The sequence below is a fragment of the Aptenodytes patagonicus genome, chromosome 2 (genome assembly GCF_965638725.1).
Source record: "Aptenodytes patagonicus chromosome 2, bAptPat1.pri.cur, whole genome shotgun sequence".
Taxonomy (NCBI): domain Eukaryota; kingdom Metazoa; phylum Chordata; class Aves; order Sphenisciformes; family Spheniscidae; genus Aptenodytes; species Aptenodytes patagonicus.
In genome coordinates, this window is record NC_134950.1 from 53295022 (window position 1) to 53318177 (window position 23156).

General features: G+C 36.3%; 1 protein-coding gene and 1 long non-coding RNA gene across 7 annotated transcripts in view; one reads left to right on the plus strand and one right to left on the minus strand.

Moving 5' to 3' along the window:
- The window catches only part of MIB1 (MIB E3 ubiquitin protein ligase 1), an 85412-nt gene that overhangs the window by 34427 nt on the left and 27829 nt on the right, over positions 1–23156 (minus strand). For all 3 annotated transcript variants that reach the window (XM_076329856.1, XM_076329855.1, XM_076329854.1), the window contains exons 7-12: positions 21691–21874; positions 21230–21374; positions 19904–20037; positions 18730–18837; positions 14722–14919; positions 12063–12214 (exon numbers count right to left, since the gene is read on the minus strand). In XM_076329856.1, the coding sequence (XP_076185971.1) occupies positions 12063–12214; positions 14722–14919; positions 18730–18837; positions 19904–20037; positions 21230–21374; positions 21691–21874 (921 nt within the window). The remainder of the gene's footprint in view (positions 1–12062; positions 12215–14721; positions 14920–18729; positions 18838–19903; positions 20038–21229; positions 21375–21690; positions 21875–23156) is intronic.
- Positions 1577–22583, plus strand: LOC143156422 (uncharacterized). Of its 4 annotated transcripts, XR_012994623.1 has the most exons (6): positions 1577–2071; positions 2173–2366; positions 3661–3912; positions 15887–15935; positions 16280–16487; positions 22182–22583. It is a non-coding gene; the product is annotated as an uncharacterized LOC143156422 (long non-coding RNA). The 4 variants fall into 4 exon arrangements; XR_012994624.1 differs by lacking the exon at positions 15887–15935; XR_012994625.1 differs by lacking the exons at positions 15887–15935; positions 16280–16487 and having other exon boundaries at positions 22182–22580.

The following is a 23156-nucleotide window of genomic DNA, read 5'->3' on the forward strand; positions in this document are numbered from 1 at the left end:
TTAACACCTTAGACTGGTATTAGTGAGCACTCTGTATCATGACATTAGAGTTTAATATTTCATATTTGACTGATGGCTCAGTTAACATAAGTTTAAGCAAGCAGGCTGTTTCCTTATTTTTCTTCTCTCTATTTTCAAGTATCTCTTGGTATTTGAAAAATTGATTTCAATATACATGAAACTAAAGAAACAGTGAGGTATATAAATTTACATGGAATTCACAAAAACATATTCTCTATTAGCCTATATCTTACATAACAATTTTGTCTTCAGTGTATGATTATGAAATCGAAGAGAAATGAGAAAACGTGACTTTTACCAGAAAGCTACACTGCAACAGAAGTTACAGGGTGAGCAGCTACCAAGCACAGGACAAAGTCAACACAAAAACAAGAAGCAAGGAAAGTATAAATCCAAGGTAGTGGTCCGTTCAGGACTTTGCAATTCACTCTCTACCCTGTACGGTACTGATCTTTAATATATGAGTAACTACTAATTACATCAATTTCACTGAGATCACGTTTTCATTTAACAACATTTAGATTGAGAGATTTTCAGCTTTTTCACTCTTCTTGCTCCTGAGCAACATAAAGAATTTTGCCTGAAAAATACAGAGCAAGCCTTGAAGTATTTGGGTCCCTGACTGTTGTATTTAAAGGGCTAAATTTCAGTTATTTATTCTTTTCCAAAGAAAACATTGCATATACTCCCTATGAATACAAAAATCCCCCTTTTCATATTTTGAATGTGTAGTTATTGGTCTTGTTATAGGCCAATTTTGTACACATGAAGGTCAGATCAATGGACCGCGCTGTTCACTTGATTTCTTTTTTCATTCTTTTCTTCTAGAACATTTGAGTTTTTTCAAAGAACAGCAGCACTTAATTTACACGTGCATTTATTTTTTTAAAGTAATTTTATAGCTAAGCATTATGAACAAAATACTATGGAATTATTAAACATAATAGTATGGAATGATATGAATTTACTAACTAAAGTGTCTGTTTTTCAAATAATTTCTAATGATTTGAATACGGAAATGTGGGGCCAACAAATCGGCACCAAGTTCTTATTTATAACATAACAGTATGATTTGCAGTTGAAAACTTAAAACTAGGTGTACACAAGGCCGCTTAGACCTCGGGTTAAAGGGCGTGTTGTTACTCATGGCATTTTTCACTGATCAAGAAACCAGGTTACACAACCTGCCATGGCAGCGCAGGATATTTGTTGTTCTGTATCTGCGTGAAGCCCTTGCCTTGCTACGAGCAGGGCTGCCTTCTCCCCCCCCGCCCCCCCCCCAGCGTTTCTAAGTATAGTGACAACCTCATCAGGGTTTACTAGTAGCAGCGCAAGCTCAGTGAAAACCTGGGAAATCTAACTGGAAACACGAGAGAGTGCTTTATTTGGCAGTGCTAAAAAAACCTGGGGACAAATGGCTCAGCGGCGGTGGAAGTGCAGGCTGCACAATCAATAGGCAGAGAGCCGGATAGAGGCTCCCTCCGCTGCCGGATCGACAATCGACAGCTGAGAGACTATTTTTTGCAATGGTTGACTAAATATGGTCAGGGAAGAGAGAAGCACAAGAGAGCCTGTTTGCCTGGGAATGCATGTTTCAAATGCTTAGCTGCCTATAAAGCCGTAACAGTTTTGCTCGTGCCCTCTGAGTGGGAAATACGGTTAGTGTCTTCTGTAGTGTGCGTGCGGGAGCCCTGACCTCGCTAGCAGACTTGACCTCTGAAGATGGAAAGTAGCTTCAACACAGACCTGCCTACAGTTAAGCCTGGAAACATAACCTCAAGCAAGAAAAGATGCAGTGCAATATCTAAGGAACTAGAAGAAACCAATATTTGCCGGGGGAGGGGGGAGACGATGGCTTTTTTTGGTGCTTTTTTTTTTTTTTGGAAGCGACTCCAACTTTTGGGGGCTCGGTTTGGTTTTTTGTTAGGGTTTTTCTTTTTTTGTCTTTTTGCCTGTGATTATTTTCATCTGACAGTGGGCTAAGTTCACCTTCCCTTGGCTTCCTAGCATCTATCCTTGGAGTCTTAACTCTCAGTCCAGCAGACCTAAGGTATAATTTCTATACAACATCATCCATATTTTAGCATTCCAAGAAAGGCAGCAGGTGCCAATTAGGCACCGGTCTTTATGCTTTTTTTTTTTCCTTTTAAGTTTTATCTATTTAAGGTGGTGAGGTACTGTATGCACCGACATTCGCCCCCCCTTGCCTCCCCCTCCCATGTAACGAAGAGCTGATTCAGCGAATAGAGTGAGAGAGCACTCAGGATGAGATGGCTGCTGCTGATGTGTCTCTAGGTCATTACCTCTCTTCCAACTGCAAATGCTGCATGATACTAAGCTTACAGGTAATAGAACATCAGGAGACCTGCATTATTCTGCACGTTTAAAGGATGCCTATGACTTTCTGCATGTATAACTTATTTACTAGAATGTTTTTTTATTGTTATATTAATCCCTCTACTCTGGGAACAGCTTAATTTTGAGTGTGTTAAAGTACCAAGCATTTGTAGTGTAAAGAGCAGGTTGAAAGAAAACATTAGTCCAAATTTCATAGCAAAAAAACCCCAACTTGCTTGGTAGGCAGAATTCTTTTTAAAGAAGATAAACTCAAAAATTGCAATGCCACTAACTGATTGTTCATTTCAGTGAAATATTCTTATCTTCCTATACACAACTAAAAAAAATTACCAACTTTAAAAAGAAAATCTAATAGTGTGGTAGTGCAATGCTGAGTTCTCAAGTAGGTCTAAGCAAAATTTTCAAGGTGCTTTATCTCAGACGTACATGAAAACAACCTACTTAAAAACTAGAATGTGACTGCTGATTCTAATGCTGCATTGCTGTTTCTCCTTGTAGTACTGTGCTAGCTACTGCCACACTCTGATTTGCTCTCTATCAGCTGCACTAGGTTTTTGTCATGAGCTGCAGAAATTCTTACTTCCTCTGCTCTCAGCTTTCCTTACAACTATTACATTTACTAATTCTTAAGCTGATTTCAAATTTACCTTCTAACGCTGTAAAGACAAAGCTTACTCTTTACTGTAACCCCAGTCAACTCCTGAAATGCAAATTAAGCAACCATAAGCTCTGACAGCGCCTTAGAAGTCAAACCCGTACTGTAGATAAAATATTTAAGTACCATTCCAAACCGAGGTGCACAGAGTCTGACGAAACAGGGTTAAACTCGGGGTTTGTTTCTTTGAGGTTTTGGGTTTGCAGTTTTTTGGGGGTTTTTTTAGTTATAAATATTTCAAGTGTGGACAAGATTTTGACTGAAGCAGGTGAGTGCCAATTTAAAAAAAAATGAGAAAAGCTGCTTGCAGAAGTGTTGAAAAGGTATTAGCTTTCACATGTGACCTTCGGCCTAACAATCCAAATCCTGTCACAGCAGTTAGAGGTTATTTTCTTACTTCAATGTCATTATCTTTACAATAAGCAGGATCACCGGTGGCATGTGCTGGTTTTTGTTGGTTTGTTTGGTTTTTTTTAAACCCCTCTGAACTACAGTGGAAATAACTATAAACCTGCAAAGAGTTTGCAGATAGCAGATGGGATGCAAAAAGCATGGAAGTGGGATGGGGGAGGGTATGAAAATAAGTTTATAACTGCCATACCAGACAAGTCTATACTTCCCTTCAGGACACTAGGTGCAAACTGTACACCAACATGGAAATCTGCTAGAAGACCTGGGAGGAAGCTGAAGTTCTTACAGTGGATTACAACTACGAATCCCAAGAAAACACGTTGCAAAGCTACCAGCGATTCAACTCTCCACTCAAACGTGGTCACTCAGAACGAACAGCAAGAGGCTGCAAAAATCTGGAAAAGCACTTCTAATGTCCATGCCATCCCAGAACAATGAACTATAACAGGCTTTAAGCCACTGTGCAGGTAAATTGCATTGCAAAGTTCAGTTAGAATAATAAGTTTATTTTCTACCATCAGTTAATCATAACATTGTTCTTCCAAAGAACTGTCAGCCTGAATTTTACCTAATGACAGCAACGGAGAGCAGCAAAATACTTTTCAGGTTCATCTGACAGGTACTCGAGCAACTCCACGTGTACCTGCTCAGAGTACATACTTCTTTATGTACCCATATGAACATACAATGCTATGGAATGTAAAGAAGTATGTATTTTTGGCAGGCACGGAACGACCAGTAAGAGGAAACTAAACAGCTGTTGGAAGAAACAGGTTTCCCTCTTGTTTGAATGACATTCATGTGACAAATTAACTTGCTAAGGGTCAGCTGGTATTGCCAAAATAACTCATACTTGTTACTAACGAACCACAAAACATTAAATTAAGTGACTATAAAAGTGTGTAGGAAGAATTGTTAACAGCTGATAAGCAGAACATTAGTTGTAAAACAAGAATCCAAAACAAAGTTGGAAATGAACCCTTGAAACGCACATACTAAGATTGCAGCATAGCCGCAAAATTTATCATTATCAGTACTCCTCACTTAATAGATCCTAAACTAATCTTAAAAGCCTGATTATCAAAACGTATCTCATTAAAAACAAGCCATTGTTCTATTAATCACAGCCAGTCCCGTGTACTTCACATGGTAGTATTTAAATTTACATCTACCATAGAATATTTAATCTACAGGTTGCAACTAAGACACAAGTAGAAACCGCTAGGAAATTAAGGCTGTGATTTAGAGAAAAGGATAGCCAAAATAATTGAGTATGATACTTCTGCAATTTAATATATGAGACTTAAGTTAGAATTTTCTCCAGATCAGCACTTATTATGCTCACTGAGCTCTTCGATACAAAGTGCAGTGTCAGGTTTATGCACAGAAAGTGACAATACAGAGATTTCTAGGCCACAGTTGCTAGTCAGCGAATTAAAGCTATTGACAGATTCCTAAATGAAAACACTAATGACAACTACAACCTATAAGGTAAGTTATCTTAAATACTATTTTCAAATAAGCTGAATTTATTTTAAATGCAAATTTAAGAAAATATTACTTTGAAGCATGCAGAAAATTGTAAGAACTACATGAGAAATAGTCCTGCAACAGTTTCAAGTTCTAAAAGTGGTATTAATTAAAGTATACCAGCGCATACCATCCCTAAGTAGAGACATTGAACATCAAATTCAGGAACAAGGAAAAATATGAGGAAAGACCTCCTGGCTCATCAATCCAGCCATTCCTATTCATGACAGCAGCCTTCTAAAACCAGTTATTAAATAGGATACATCCATGATAAGTAGGCACATTTGGCCCAGATTAAAGATTCTAACTGTACCCCTGTGCTTTCTAAAATGTCTGGGAGGAAAAAAAAAGAAAAATAAAAAGGCAATGCACCATTTTTAGATGGAAAATCTTATTTTTAAATACTCACATAATTATCAAATAGCTAATACTATACATAGTCTGCTATTTTTATTACCTGAAACTACAGAATAACATATATACAAGAAACATCTTATCAGAACCATTTTCTTAAGTAAAATATTAATATTTGTTTTAAAGCTATTTCCCTTATGAGCAGATATTTTGGCATGAAGACTACAGTATCTTAACATCTAAATTAAAACCTGGCTTATAGTGGGGAAACAAATCAAATTGTAGTAGCTTTTCTAAATGGAGCGATGCTACTGAACTTGATCATGCTCACAGAAGCAATTTGGTATTACCGATAGCTTTACAGAAGGATTAATTGCTCAGCATTTACTTCTTTTCCTGAAGAGTTCCTGTCCCCACCACCAATTAATTTGGCTTCCACCATATAATGAGACCAACTTTTTAACAGCTTAAATTTATTTTTAGAGGTTTTTGGTAACAATTCATCATGTTGTGTTCTTTCTTGTCTTCTTTGTGTAACATTGCAATGCTATTCCAAAACAAAATGACAGTTCGGAGTGATACAAAAGTTAAAATTATATGTTGACATTGCTTCCTGCTAGTTCATGTTAGCATATCTCTAAGAATACATATCCAGTCACTCTAAAATGTCACATCCATCACTCAGATCAGCTGTTCAGTTTTAACTGAGCACACGCTGAACTTTGGGCATCTGCTGACACAGTTGTAACTCAAACATTTCAACTGTGTGACTGACAGGGATAACAGATGCTGACATTATCAAATGCTACACAGCTTTTTTTCCACGGCCGTTTTTTGTCCCGATATGGCCAGTACATGAAACTGTATTGCCATCCAAAAGCACACTTGAGCAGCTGTATCTGTAAAACAGTTCCTGTATAACTGGTAAAAATAGAAGCTAATTTTATAGCCATCTTTAATGCTTAAGTCCAAGTGACACACCTGCTATGCTTCTATTAGGATACATGGTGTGGCAATATATTTACATAAATCTTCTCACCAGCACCAGACTATGCAACAAACAGATGTAGACTCTACTTGACATGCTCATTACTAGTGAATGGCTTCAACTAAGGTTGTCCCCTACTTCCCACTGCAGTCAAAGCTCAGAAATAATTCAGCATACAAGATAAAAAGCTACGTGAGCATGCACAAATGTATTAAGGACCTTAATTTAGAAGAAAACAGATGCAACCCCAGATAATTCTTTAAAAGCGGTACTTTTCTGGCATTAAACGTTTTTACATACATGATCAGGGTAAAAAAAAAAATCTATCCTGCTATATTATATAATCATTCCTAAAAAGTTAATACTAACCAGAGATACAGTAATGGAATTGAAAGCACTTGACATTTATACTTGTGCTAACCAACTACAGCATTAAAGCAGCTGCAAAAGGGAACCTGCCAGAAAATGGGGGGGGGGGGGGCAGCAGGGGACGGGGAGGGAGGAAAACGAAACCTTCTTCCCCAGTAAAGTTTAACATAAAGAGCAAGGGAGCTCTATGCGAGTAGAAATCGTAAGACTACAGTTTCTGCAAAAGGGAACCTGCCAGAAAATGGGACACACACACACACACACACACACGACACAACACACACGGCAGGGGGCAGGGAGGGGGGAAAACGAAACCTTCCTCCCCAGTAAAGTTTAACATAAAGAGGCAAGGGAGCTCTACGCGAGTAGAAATTGTAAGACTACAGTTTCTGGTCACTAGTCTAGAATTTCATTATTGCAGCTAGAAGAAAGTTAAAACTGTAACTATAATTTGATTTGAGACGCATTCAAAGAGCCTCAAGGAAATACTCAAGGAAGGAACAAACCTGGACACTGTACAGGCCTTTCTGGTACACAGCTTTCCATTTTGTCATCTCCAAATTAGTGAAGGAATTTAAATTCGCATTGACTAGAAACAAAACAAGTAACACAGAAGAAAGCCACATGTTCTTTGTGAACTGTTCATGTACTTAAAAATGTGTTACTGAATTATAACCTTCCTGCACTCCAATGCTTTGCTAAAGCTGGTAAAATGGAACCAAATCACCTCTTCAATGGATTTGGTCCCCTTCAACCAGCTGTAGCTATGCATTGATCACTACAGGATTTCTCATATTTTTAAAACTGGACACTAAGTCTGCTCAGAGTAATTACGCAGTCCTCTCTGCAGTTGAGTTCAATTATTCTAGACAGTTCGAAGATAGAAGGTAACAAGAAGTGTAGTAAACTCTATATTTCAAAATTTCAAGGTTGTATTTGTAAATAAACAGCTACTGGTGTTTAATATTGTGTCCATATTCAGTGAAAATCGATCTCTTGTAACATTTATGAAGAAGATAGGTAAACAGTGAAATAAACACATTTTCCAATTATTTATTGTCTCTTGTATTTTTCCTCAAGTCTGTTGCCCTTTGTAACAGAACTGACCAAAAAAAAAAAATCTGGTCAAGAGGAAGCAATCATGAACAGTATTGGCAATGGAGCGAAAGTCTGCTTTCTGGGCACCTCTCTTCCTGTCGCCCCCCACTTCCCCCCCCCTGGCTTTTTTTTGTTTTAAATTGCACAAAGGAGGAAACTCCACAGGGTAGGAACTGTATTTGCCATCTTGCACATGCTGGGAATATTATTTACTATTTAAAGATAATAAATTTGTCACTGACTTCAACAGCTACAGGCTAATCTGCCATCTAATTATAGGTCTGCTCATGGGGATTATATTCTTTCTCCAAATCAACTTGAACAAAAGTCTTCTTTCAAAGCCTTTTCTGACATAATACGTCAATAAGAGGTTTTAGGAGCATGCTTTTTTTGCACTCAGCTTCAACCTACACTTACTGTTGGAACTGCAAATATGAAAGCAAAAAATCCCTTTTATTGGTTTAGAAAATAATTGTACAACTCTGCGATTACCTCACAACTTGTCTCTGTGAGGACCTCCATGACAATACAGCACAAAAGCCTGAGACACTCATTAACACTAAGTACAGGTAAGAAACTCCACCTCTCAAATACATCGCTAAAAACAGTTAAAAATTCCAAAGCCAACCAGTTCAAACCATCTGCAAGTCTAAAACCAAGGAGAGATCTACTAAACAAGACAACCATGGGGAAAAAGTATAAATCCATTTTAAACCAGTCTCCTACTTGCAAGTTTATGAACATAAAGATGACATACTCCTTGCTATTGGACAGCAATATGAAATCTGCATCTTACCCCAATATTTTAATTTTTTTATTTAAAGTCCAGCAGAATTTATTGCTCTGAAGAACTAGTCGTACGCATCTGCAAAGTCAGGTCAGCTCTAAAAGCAGCCTCTATTTAAGATGCTAGCTGCAGTGTGAATAAAGCTCTCTTCACAAGATACAATGCAAATCTAAAACTAACTGGGGCAACGGATATAAAATATGCCTAGACTTCACAGTCATGTCTTCAGCTCAAAAATCTGAAGTCACAGGTATGCGAATAGATCAAACATAACCAAGAGTTGATAATATGGCAAAAATAACCGATCTGTGCAGTATTTTCAAATTTTACTCTCCTTTTTTTTCTGTCTGAAAAAATCTCATTAACACTAAAGAGGCAAAGTCTGCCAAGCTTTGAGGTTCACAGTACTTTGAAAAAAGTCCAAAATAAATGCACTTTTAATATGACTGACTCAGTTAAAAATCATGAACAAGAAACAATGTATTAAATAAAATCTTAACTTCCCCACTATTCATTTAAAATTTCTTTTTAGCTCTTATCTCCCATGCACAAATTTAAAGCTACCTACAGCATGAACTGAAAAACGTCCATTCCACATTTCAACATTATACATTAGCATGAAAAACAAAAGTTCTGTTTCTGTACCAATTCACAAGGCCTGAACAGAAGCAAGTTATTAAAAGGAGGAATAATCCACTAACAATAGGATGCTCTCCAGAACATACCATACATTGACTTCTGGAAAACACTGCCAAACTGTCATGGAAGATTAAGTGCTGAGAAAAATCTAAGCTATTTGACATAAATCGTTACCTTTCTTATAATATTTATCTAATATTCAAATGTTTAAAACAGAATATATTTATTTTCTTATGAAAAATTAAAAACTTTCAAATGTTGTTCTCAGCATAGTTTATGTGTTTTTTTTTCCTTGGAGATCTATCTCCCTACTGTTAGTAAAGGTCAGAACTCAAGCAAGAAGCAGAATAGGTTTTGCACTGAAAATGAAATTGGTTCCAAATACCTATTTGATATCAACTGTAAGAAATTCTATAGAAATCTAGTTCACTTTATTGTGGTATTCACGCACTTAACACATGCATTTATATTATTATCATTAACAAGGAAGATGGATGTGGACTTTATCAATACTTATATACTTAGCAAGTATTTTATAAGTATAGATATGCACACATATGCATACACGCTTATATACATATATGAATATATGTTTAACATAACATATTTATATATTTGACCTTAAGGGCAATTTAGTGCACTGTATTCCATGTAAGGCACCACAGCCTAAAGCCACAAAAACTCCAGTTTAGGTTAAACAGGAAAGCTTAGATTAGGAAAGATAGGTCCTTAAGTAAGGTTTCAAGCAGAATGTATTATGTACTGCTTGTGACCCATATCAGCTACAAGCTAAAGTTCAGGGGGTTATTTTTAACAGTGTTTTAAATAGCTTGTGCTTAGTGCATTTAACAGATTAGTAATAACCATTGTTCTATATCAGTTTAGGAAGACATAGTGGCAAATGTAAAACCTTTGGTTTCCTTCAGAAACAGGCCAGTGGTAGAACCGACAATGAAATAAACGACTATCACTAAAGTCTTAAAGAAAATAAAACTTAACTCCTAAATGTTACTAGCTATTATGATAATTTTTTGGGCGGGGGGAATTAAAAGTTATTCAAAATAGATTTATTTTTATTTTATTTTCATGAATTTCTTCCCAGGCTGATGTGCAAAATATCTAATACTGTGAACAAATGAAACTAGTACTTCTGTGATGGGGAAAACATTCTCTCTTTTTACATGCTTCAGAAGTGCTCAGATATAACTGCAACCAAAAAAGTAAATATCTAACAGCTTTAGATAGCTAACTTTTAGATGCAAGTGAAACCCCATGTATGGGAGGAACCTACACAGGATTCAAATCACTAATACTGGCAATATTTTCCTATTCTTCCAATAAAAGCTTTTGTAAAGGATAGAGGACTCTGGAAAAAATTGCACTTATGCCTCACATTCTACCAACCATCAAACTGACCCAGTCTGAACCAGAATTTGGATCCCTCCATCAAAGAAAAAGCTGGCCGCTCCTAAAACATTCACCCACAAAAAAAATCTTCAGCATCCCTATGAAGAGCTTTTTTCCCCTACACTTTCCCTGCATCTCACACTGAGATCACAATCACACAAACCAATTATCACAAGAGCCTAAGGAAAGCATCGCAGAACAAAAAACTAACAAAAAATACCCCACCTAGGTAACCGGAGACAGGAAACAGTACTCCTGGCTAATGCTGTTATATAAACATGGAAAATTCACATTAAGTGAAGAAGTTACTAGGTCAGACTTGAAAGAATTGTCTTCTGAATGCCAAAAATAAGCTCCCTTCACTAGGTCCTTGACATGTGCTCTTATAGACCTTTTATGAGCACTGTAGAAAACTGTAAACACATTTATTGTTGCTATCAGCACTTCCAACCACTACTTTTACTTTGTGAAGTGTGATTCCATTCCATATACATATATAAATACTTATGTTTACTTTTTAACTATCAGTCTTGATAGCTATGTTCTAAGAGACTAACCCAGATTTTATTCCCATATATTAATATACAGCCTTATTTGTCCAACTTCACTCAACTGAAAAGTAGAGTTTAGTAGTAAAGTTAAACAAGTAAACACACGCATTTCTTATTTCATGTAAACTATACTGAATTCTCCACCATACGATAAAATATTACTGAAGTCTTGCTAGAACAATAGCTCTGAAGAATACCATTTATCCACAACGTAATAAGCAACCAGCAAGTTTTCCATTAAGTTCTATCTATGCAATGTAGTTTTTGAAAGCTATCTTAACTGAAGACTGAATGTATAGTATGCAGCTAGCATAAAACAAGTTATGCCTTAAAACTAACTTTTTCAGATGAGCTGCTATATAAAAGCCGAAATAAGAAATTCCTTCTATACATACTTCTAAGAAAAAAAAATTAAATGTTTCTTATACTGACAAATACAATTTAATGCAACAATCCTAAGATCATTTTATAACTGCATGGTATATTTAATTATTCACAAAGAAGTATTCCTTAAAAACTCAAATCCCTTTCCCAATTCCAATATTCGAGAAGGGAAACATTTTTACAAATCCTATCTTAAGATCCCATCTTAAGATCTTACTTAATAACTTACTTATCAAAACATTTATTGGCAAAATTTTACAGCCACTACAGGAAATTTCCCAGGGATTTGAAGTTACCTGAACTCAGCATTAAGCTGAGCAGACTAGTAGCTTTGTTCTAATAATGGCTTCCCAAGTATTAGAAAGATGCATATCTAAGCAACATCAAAATTTAAGAAATATAATTGCATGCAGGTTTAAGGATCTTTGAAAGAATACCATAATTCTACCCTCCCATGCACTTGTTTTCCTTTTACAAATGATAAAATAATCTTTAAAAACAAATCTTTACCTAGGGTTTCCTCTTAGTGCAGCATGGTGAAGAGCGTTAAACCCATTGTTGTTGGTGATAGTAACATCTGCTCCAGCTTCTAACAATACAGCAAGGATGTCATCACGCTTTTTACTTATTGCGTCATGAAGTGGAGTGTCACCTTCAGAATCCTAAAACCAGAAACAGCTTACATCAATTTTTGCATGCATCCACATTAAAGAAAAAAGATGCTTAAATATCACTAGGAAAACTGACTACACAAAACAGCTCTTCAGATCATAAACTGTTGCTATACTGCAGAGTTCAGAGCAAGCTGCTTCTGATCTTGCTCTGGTTTTACAAATGCTTCAGTGGGTAATCCTACCCTGGGCTCCAGTATTCTACGATTACGCTACTACCAGAACTCAAACGCAGAGCTCAAGTATGCCTTGCATCTGATAGCACTGAAAACACTGGTGTAGACATCAACTTCTCTATGCCTCATATCCAGATGGCATTGATGCCCAAGTTACATTTTATGAGTAATAGAAGGACAGCAACAAAAACTAATGCAACAGAGAGAAGACTATCAGGCAGAAGGCGGCAGGGAATTTTGAGTAATGAATGCTAAGATTGAGCCAGCAATTAACCGTGTAAAAGACAATACCAAAAAGACAGCGTGAAATAAAAGCATAAGCAAATTGAAATAAAATGCAGTCCAAGTAATAAAACAACAGTTGTGCCTAAGTTTAACTGAAGCAGATCATTTTCCATGAAGCAAAGGCCAATGTCATAAGTAGTATTAAGCTTTTAAACTTGTTATGGCTAATACAAGATTACATTCATGTACACAAGGTACATGAAAATATTTCAGTGCATAATTGAACAGGCAAAGAATTTATATTTTTAGCTTGATGTTTTATTTTTCAAATATCCCAAATAAGGGAAAAATACTTTTTATTCCTAGGAGCATTTTGTACATTACTTATTCAAGGACCCGAATGGCTGATCAGAAAAAGAATGCTCTAGACTGACAGCGAGAAAACACAACCATTTAAGCTTATTTGCTGCTATATAGGCAAACTCTTTAGATTTATGCTTCCAGTAAAATTCTAACACCATATAAGTCAGGAAGTCTTTTGTCACTGACACTGATTCAACTGCAAACTAACACAGGAACTGAACATTTTAGCAATACATTAATATGAAAACAAATCTTCACAATCTTTACAGTGAGAATTAAAAACTGCCAAACAAAAAGTGCCAGAAGATGGAAACACTTGAACCAGTGCGAACCAGTTTGCCAAAACTAAATTATGTAGCTTTTATTTGGTTTAATTGATCATATTTCCTGAATTTACTGTTTACAGACTAACGTATGTTTCTGTTCACACAGTGAATTAGCTTGAGTAGTAGAGTGCTGGCCAGTTAAATTCCAGTCATGCCTCAGTCTGACTCCCCTGTGCTCTCATCCACCAAATCAATCGCCTACTCACATTTGCACATCGGAGTTCCTCAGCACACACACAGGATCTGAAAGTTCATTATTTTCAATGACAATTATATTTTCCAGATGGAGTTTCATAGCACCATTGTAATGAGTTTTTCAATCCAAACAGACTTCTATAAAGTCAGAGACATCCACTTTGGCTACCCATATATCACACATCATTATATGATATAGTCACCCTTTATTGGGCTCAACACATCAGACTCCTTATATCTACTGTTCAACAAATACTAAATAGGGTCTGGATTGATGTTAGCTGGCTAACAGCTCAACCTCAGCAAGAGCAAGACAGTATCTATAAAGCCAGGTGGAAGCAAATAAGTAAACAATCAATATATTCACTAATTTCAAGAAAGTTTGCTCATTGTTTGTTATGTGGATATACAACTTCAAAAAAATCACTATTGACATGGCAAAACAAGGAGGTAAATATGTTATTACTGCATATCTGGATTTGCCCAGGACATTACAGCTTTTTCTTTCTGTTGCAAACCTCTTCAAACTTACCCATTCTGATTTGTTTTACTAATGCACTGCATGCAGCTGCATTCAGCTCATGCAGAATGTGGATGCCTGCTTATTTGATAGCAGGTTTCTACTCTACCTTCTCAACAGGAGGATGCACTCATACGTCACAGCTTCCACTACATTCATTACAGATAAAACTCCCTGTGAAATTATGGTACTTGAGGCCCTATGCATGAGGGCTTTTTAAATAAAAGGCTGAACATTTAAAAGAGAATCTGGCTAAACAGTTCTATCAACGATAGGTCAATTCTGAAAACGTGTTTCTTTTAACAAAACATTCCACAGTATCATCAGCCAAAAAATGCAAAGGTATAGCTTGCAAAAGGAGCAAACAGCTGTGAATTTGATAGAGGAGGAATTACAGAGAGAAAGGAGGAAAGAGCAGAGAAAGTTAACAATTACAGATAACTACAGTCTGAAAATACCAATTAACATCAACTGACTAGAACAAATCAGGTGCCTATCTAGCTGTCAAGAAAACAAATAGATTTAATAGCATTTTTATTACAGCTGATTACATGTTGGGGTAGAGGCTGGGACAGGTACCTTCACAAGGTCTGTTCCTTCCAATCCCATTTTCCATAATTCTTCTATCGCCTACACGCAGCATATCATAAAATTCAGTAGCTAAAAGTGAATCTATATTAATATTTACTTTACCTGGAGACTAGGATGGCAGCCAAAGTCCAGTAAAGTCTTCACAACTTGCAGATGACCTTTGTTGACAGCAATATGAAGTGGGGTCTGCCTGCGTTTGTTGCGAGCGTTCAAATCTGCGCTGCCTCGGTGCAAAACCTCTATCACAGCACCCTCATCACCGAAGGCTGCATGATGGACGGCCCTGTCTCCGTCTTTGTCCTAAAGTAGAAACATTAATTTGACCCAGTATATTCCACATTTCCTTTGCATTTAAACAAGATTAATTTAAACTGAACCACTGTGCATATTTGGTTTCTTTAAAGAGAAAAAAATTAGACAACCATGATAGCATTCAAATACCTAATTAAAATAATTGCTTAAACCACTGCAATAGAGGATGAAGAGTCTGTTCTTATATAAACGTACGTATTCTATGACATATGATATTCTATACCATATACAACTATTGCCCTGAATCTTTGTGTGATGTGTTCATCAGGAACTTGAATAGATTCATTTGGGTTTCTACTACAAAACAACCACTGTCAAAAAAATACCCCCAAAAAACCTGAAACAACCCCCCCAACCCCCCCAAGCAAAACCCAACCCCCCCCAAACCCGAAATACATTACAGTCAGTAACCCAGGGTAAACCTTCCTGTAACCCAGGAAGTGTTACAGATTCCAAATCATGGTATAAGACAAGAGAATTGCCTTGTTCATACAATTAAGCTAATATTTATTAGGGTTTATCGTATGTGTCTCAGTTTTCAGTTAATAAACCTTATCCAAAGGAAATTTGGGATTGATAGTGAAATTAGTTATAAGTTTTGGTTCTATGATGATGATGATTCACAGCATTAAAGCTCTGATTAAATTCAGTTTGTTTCAGTTTCATCCAAACTGAGAATTAAGGTATGAAAGTCATAAATTTGTCAGTCTGGGTTATTTTAATTTCCGTAAGAGTGGACTGTACTACATGAAACATTTTAAGATATTAATCAAGTTATTTCAACATTAATGACAGTATACAAAAGCTAGAAGTAAAATGGAAGGTATATAAGAGGTTTCAATGAAATAACAACTTCCATAAGCTAGTTTCTAACTAAATTTTTGTGCACAGTGGAATATTACTAAGTATTTGTAGGATTTAATTTTTACAATTTTCAATATTTCTCTATTGTAAGGAGGAAATAAAATCATGACTGATCAAGGGTGCACTGATGTCTCTCTTGGGTAAGCGTAGTTTCTCTTATCAATTTGCTTCCCCTCCGAGCGATGTTTTTTGAGATTTATTATGTGTAACACATTTCTAATACATTTTACATCAATGCAAAAATTAATAGTTCTTAGAGTAAATTATATTTGTACCATTAAAAGATAACAATGAGACTATTTACAGCATTTAAAAAAAAATGATGGAAGACGACTTATCTGCTAATTATCAAATATATCTTTTTGGAAATATGAATACGATTTTCAAGACGGTCAGGGCACTAAACAGCAGCTTCAATAGCTTTTGAAAACAAGGTATTTTTATGCCTTCCAAATCAACTCATGCTATGAAATTGTCTTCCCAGATAGCAGGATTCCTTCTCAGGCTCATCTAACAAACAGTCAAAAGAAGCCAAAGCTTGCCCATTTGGAAGGGGAAAGGATCAGAATCGGGAACTTCTCTGTATTTCTCATCTGGTTATAAAGATCATCATGAGGTGAAACTTATCAAGACTATGACAGTAGTGTTAAACTGCTACAACATTTATATTGACAGAACAATTTGTTTCACAGGTATGTGGTAACTTGTCTTTTTGTATTTGCAATCTGCAAAGTACACCGAGATACTTACTGATGAAACCCCATATAATTTATTAAATACTTTACAGTTTTAACATATTCCAATTTTGAGATGCAAACCCCTGATTTTATAAAATCATAATGTATAGAATTCCTACTTTAATAAGTAGAGGTCAAAGAAAGCACGTGCCTTTTTTTTAGCTGAGCATCAAAACAAATAATCTCAGAAGCTAAATCCCACTGTGTGGTTTCTACACAATAGTATATTAATATACCTAGAAAAAGCTAGCAACTAATTAAGCATCTGTCCTAAGACTTATATTTAGATATAAATCTAAAATATTAAAAGCACTATATTTCTATACATGCCAACAATATAATATTGTCAGTACTGTCAATATAATAACTGATACCCATTAATTCCTGCAGACTAGAAGGCTACATATTTTTACCATATAATATCTATGTCAGGCTTTTTGAGCTCTGTCAGTAACAAATTGTTTTCTGACTAAACAGAGGCCACTCTACTCTACGTTAAGCAGTCAGAGAAATAAGCACAGAGGAGACAACGGTCTGAGGGCATCCCCAGAAAATGTCATCATAAATGTTTATACTCTGCAGCAGTGACTATAAGTGTAAATATATCCAATTTAGCTATAAAGCAGGCGAAGTAAGGATTTTTATCTATTGCTTCCATGCCACAGACAACAACAGTGAAGTAAACAGACTAAATTTTTGCTCTCTGCGTAATGGGATGACTCTGTTGCACCTTCACATCACTAATTCATAGACAGCTGACATTTTTTAAAGCCTGAAACATATAACCATTAATCTAATCATATTATATATATTATTAATATTACAATAATTAATGCAATTACATCATTAACTAGGAATATCATCTTCACTTAAACAACTTAAAGTTACATGAAAAGGCTTGAAAATTCAAATAACAATCCCTGAAAATATTTTTTTAATGCTAGTGTTACGACACTTCTGAAGCCTGAGCAAATGTGAACTCTTAACAATTCTACTCCTAGCTGATTACCAGGTATATTATCTTGAAGTTGTTTATGCAGTGCTTCTATCTCCCTCTCTAATGCTTCTAACCCTTCCTTATACCAGAGGAGAAAGTATCAGTCCACCACTTGATTAACATGGCAGCTTTGATCCCATAGTACAGATGAAAAGCAGCTTAGTCTAGTTTGTTACAGTATATGCTATATACTGCAGTGAAAGCACTACTTCTAAAATGAAGCTACTTCACAGAAATCAGACCACAGCAAGTATGTACTGCATCAAATCTAAGCCATCTCTACCATTTAGCAGAAAACCTTTATAAAGTAATGGTGTATCTGTGAATAAAAATAATTTTAGTTCCAAGGATTACGTCATCGCTTCATTAATGTATTAACATATTATAACTTCTGTATATCAAATACAATATAAAGCTAAATGCCCAAGCATATAAAATTATTTTTCTGTTATGCAAACAATGACTGGGCACACTATTGACTTCTAGGCATTCTTAGGCTTTCTCTTAATAAGAGAAATTTGACAGATCCTTCTTGTGCTTCACAAAACGAGCAATGGCTGCAATATCAGTGCATTCTCTGTAAGTAAACGAGGCAAAATCAATTCAAAATGCAAACACACAGTATGCTGACAGATAATTTCCTCACAAGCAATATTTCTAAAAAGCCTAAACAAAAGAAATCCTTCCATTTTGGGTGAAGTTAAAAAAAACCAACCAAACCTCAAAAACTGGAAGCAGAGTTGGCAGTTCCTACCCAAAGATACCGTTATTACTTTTTGCTCAAACTTGCTCCTAACTGAGCACTGTATTTAAGAAGCATGGCAAGTATCTCAAGTTGGAGATGCAGCATCCGACAACATCTTTTTCTCTGAGTGCCACAGGCAGTGTGCTAGCCTATTGCATTCTACTGTTGAAATGAAATAAAGGAAATAAAGAAGGGGCTTCATCCACTAGCTTACATAGCTCTATTATATTAGCATTATATTTCATTTAATTAGAGGTGCTAAAGAACTGGATATTGACCTTTTGTAATATTGTTAGCAGGAGGCTAATTTGGGAACATAATGACAGTAAGAAAAGTTTTTTTACTCTCCCCAACATTTAAAAAGAAGGCAACTCAAATAGAATTGCTATTTCTGTATGTAGCAAAGTTTAAAACTTAAAGAGACACAAAGTGTATTTTTGAAATCTTTACGTTACCTCTGCTTCTACATCCACATTCTGTTTCAGAAGCAACTTCAAAATGTCGACATGGCCATTCTGACTAGCGGCTTGCATAGCTGTGTGTCCAGCACATTGTCCATTCACCTGGAAGCATATCAGTACTTTGAGATAAGTTGCAAGACACACACACGTACCTATGAACCACTTGAGTAGTATACATCCAAGTTTATTCGAAAACTTAAAGCAACAGCACGCATATGAAAGTATCAAATGAACAATTTTTAGACAGATGCCTTTCTGGCACATATAGATAATCTCATAGGTCTTTTGTATTTCATTTCTATAGCATTAGCTAGATTGAAGGAAAAGCAGCAAGAACTTGATTTATTTCAAACATTAAGACCTTAACAATAGCTGGATTAAAAACTTTCGTCTTTGGGCTACTGTAAAAGCAAGATTTTGAGATCAGGTCTCAGAATGATACCAGTCCTCTGCTCTACAGTATATTTAACTTCATTTTCTAATTTATGGCAACAACAGGAGTCAATCTGAACAAAATACCATGCTTTGTATAATCTTGAGCTACAAATCAGTCCTCAGAACTGATGGAGTTTAGTGTCTTATCTGCAAGAATTACTACTGCTGTGGTAAGAAAAACCATCTGATTGTGATTTTAAAACATGTTCCCTGAACCTAGTCCTATAATTCTTAAGAATTTTCTTTTAGGACTTCTCACTACGAGGTGATTAGACAAGTTGGTAAAAGGAATCTGGCAGAGAACAGATTAGATGATCTACCTCGTGAGTCAAAAAAAAACAAAACCAAAACAAAACCCATAGCAACAGCAAAAAATCCCCCAAATCTACCCTCCTTCCTTCTATCCCCTCAAAACAAAAGAAGTTGAAGACCCTTCACTAATTGTGAGTGTTTGGTTCTCTGTCCCGACTCTGGCAGACAGAGGCTGGAATGTATTTTAATTCATGGCAGACAATAGAACACAAAAGCTGTCCAGCAAAAAAGGGCGTAAAGCACTATTTTCACACACCCCCAACACATTTCATAAGACAACACATGGGAGAAAAGACACTGGAACCAGCTGTACTACTTCTATGCAGACACACTAGTGACTGGCGAGGAGTACCTAGGACAGCTTCACTTCCTTTAGTATTACAGATCCCCAGAACGGGTCCTCTCAAACCAGAACACTCACATCTACATCTGGTCTCTTTAGCAGGTCTTCCACTTTAGCAACATCTCCATTGGCAGCAGCTTTAACCAATTCTTCATTGAGATCTCCAGATTCTTGGGTTTCAAATAATTTCTTCAACAGCTGGGACAATCTCTCTATAATTATTAAACAAAGGACAATTAAGATTACAATTCTAATCACACAAGAACAGAAAAATAACAGCTAAATTTGTCATGTTTCTAAAGGCATGTACACAGTAATACACAAGCCACCATAAAATGGCAGCTGTAAGTTATTATTCAGTTCTGAGTAAGCGCTGCACCCCAATACCCTTTAGATAGCTGAGACTGTCACATCAGACACTTCAAAACAAAGTTGGCTGAACCACAAATAGCTTGTCTACCACAAAATACAGAAGGGTGGGGAGGAGGTAAAAACATGAATTTACATATTGATATAATTGGCTTCTTGGTCTTCTAGCTTAACTTAACATATATCCTGCCCTCTGTGATTTGAAACACTAAGTCATATTACTCTTCTAGCTAGTTTTATGGCCACTGAAACTTTATCTTCAGGGCAGAAAACTCACTGTATCTATGTCTCCCTAGTAAAAAGTCTAGAAAATGTATAAAGGTTTCTTGGCGTTAAAGCAAATATGTGAAGAGGAAAAAACAACTAGCTATGACCAAAAAGAGGAAAAACATTCTAGTTTAATTGATCTGTGAAATAGCCAACAAAACATAAAACACTTTGGATATCTTTCTGCCTCATTATTAGATGAATGAAAGCAGGTTCAACAGAACTCAAATGTGATTACATAGACACAAAAAAAAAAAATCCCACTGTAATTAGTCAAAGGATGTCTGACTAAATTTTAAGACAGAAATTGTAAGGAAAGACTGTTATTCTGAGTAACTGCTTGCAACAGATCCCTCGCTTATGCTTGCTATCCCACACCACCTATTAAACAAGTATGCTGCTTGCCACAGCCAGTGACACTCTCTTCATGCCTTAGTCCCTATACCAATCTAACATCCTTTCCAATCATTTAAATTTTAAAGCCCTTAGAGCAGACCTCCAAAGACATACCTGCACTGTGGCCAAACAGAAACCCGAATTCGATTTGGAGTTTTTTTGCACCATGTCAAGATAACAACAACCAACATCTCCATACAGACTGCAAGCTTTTTCTTGCATCTTTCTCTAAGGTATAACATTCATTAGCCAAACCCCAAGTCTGAGTATTACTAGTACATAGTTTGTATGCAAGGTTAATACTTATTAACAATTTTTTAATTAACACAAATACTTGCCATACATACATTACTGGTTATTCTTCAAACTTACCACCAGATGCATTACTTATAGCAGACCCTGCTGATGCCACCTTTGAGACAGCTGCTGGATTGTATGTCCAAGATGTCCCACAAACCTCTACCTTTAAGTCGCTGTCTGAATAGATCTGCTGGACCCGACCAACTTTACCTAAAGTCTGCATTAAAGAAAATGTCAAATGCAAATAATACTAAAAATAAAATATTTAGAAATCTGAATGTTGTAATAAGTCACAAATTCTATGAAGTCAGTTGTTTAATAGTACAGTCACTAATACCTTTAGCTAAGTTTCATCAGGCTATGCCAATTACTACATCTGAGCAAGCATTACACTGTGTTTGATGAAATACACTTTCTCTAACTTAGAAGAAAATCACTTTGACTCCCACAACCTCCAGGTATTATTACCAACCATAATTAGAAATATTATACAAGTTTTACAATTCTATGAATCCAAACATACAGCTACTTACTGGAAGCATTGCTTCAGCCCACTCTCCATGACCTCTCTGAAGAAGCTTGATTCGCTCCAAGTCATAACATACTTGAACAAGGTCACCCACTTGAAATTGAGAGGTACCTCCTTCTGCACCTTGAGCAGCATCTCCACTTCGGACAACATTGGCTTTGGTGAGAACAGCTGGATTAAACGTCCACCTACACAATGAATCATTTAAAGCAGATTTTAAACATGCAAAGGGAAATATATGTTTAAAAATTATCTGTTGGACAAGATTCTGCTTGTATGCCTACAAACTTTCTGTAATTGGATACTATGGCATATTTGTTGTTAACCATTTTTTGCCCATAAACTTGTCTGTGGGTCATTAGTTGAATATTTCCAGGGTAATCTTCAGAGATGTACATTTGTAAAGCAATGAAGAAATATCCTGCCTAAGGGGAAGCAAGCCAACAACAATGGAATAGTCCTGAAAGTAGCTATACAGTTTGTTTATTTTTCCAGGGAGAGAAGGAGACAACTCTGGTTGAAAAGGGGAAGATCCAAGCTGTCTCACAAAGGACTGGACTGTCAGGACACAACATGGGAAGAAGATGGGATTTTGCCCCCTCCCACCCAAGTCAAACTGCAACATTCAGTCATAAAAAATACTCTTCAGTCAAATGGATGTCCTAGATACACCTCAATTTTTAACCAAACTATCCTAATTTGTACTATAAATTTTACTGGTTTAGAGGCATCTAGCTGTTTTTATTCTGAGTTATATTCTAATATATAATATGGTGATCCCTCCTTTATGTGCCATTTGGTCTGGGGTTGACTTTCATTCAGCTATATGACCTAGTTGAGAAGCATCAGATAATCTCTATAAAGGGCAAAGTCAGGGAGGAAATCGCAGGATAGAGCGGCTCCTCTCACTGGCTCTGCAGCCATGACTGTCAGAAGAAACGCCACTTGCATCCCTTCAGCTTGCATTAGCTCAGAAAACAGCTTTGTTTTGCATTACTTTGCGATATTAACAAACAGTATCTTGAGGGAAAGCCTGAATGAATAATGCACTGTTAATCCTTTCTGGACAAACTGAACAGGACAGTCTCCAGATACAACTGAAATGATACTCCATTCATCAGCTGCTTTTTAAAGACAAGCCCAATACTTCAGAGCAAGACAACGCAAAACCATGTGGACATATCAGCTCAGATGCAGCTGCAGAGCTGGGTTTGAATCCTGTTAGCATGGATGCAGCTCATCAAATTTCAAACCTAAACTGCTTGCAAGGAGTGCTTTTGGCAACAGCTTCCCCAACATTTCCCATTCTTGGTCCATATTTACATAAACTAACATCCCTTTGAATAAGAAAATGCTAGATATAGCTCATGCCAAGGTCACTCTATATTAGACAAGATCCCCAACATAACATTTGTCACCTGTCCTCTTAACCCATTTTCCTGAAAACCCGCAATGCATTGCTATTACCAT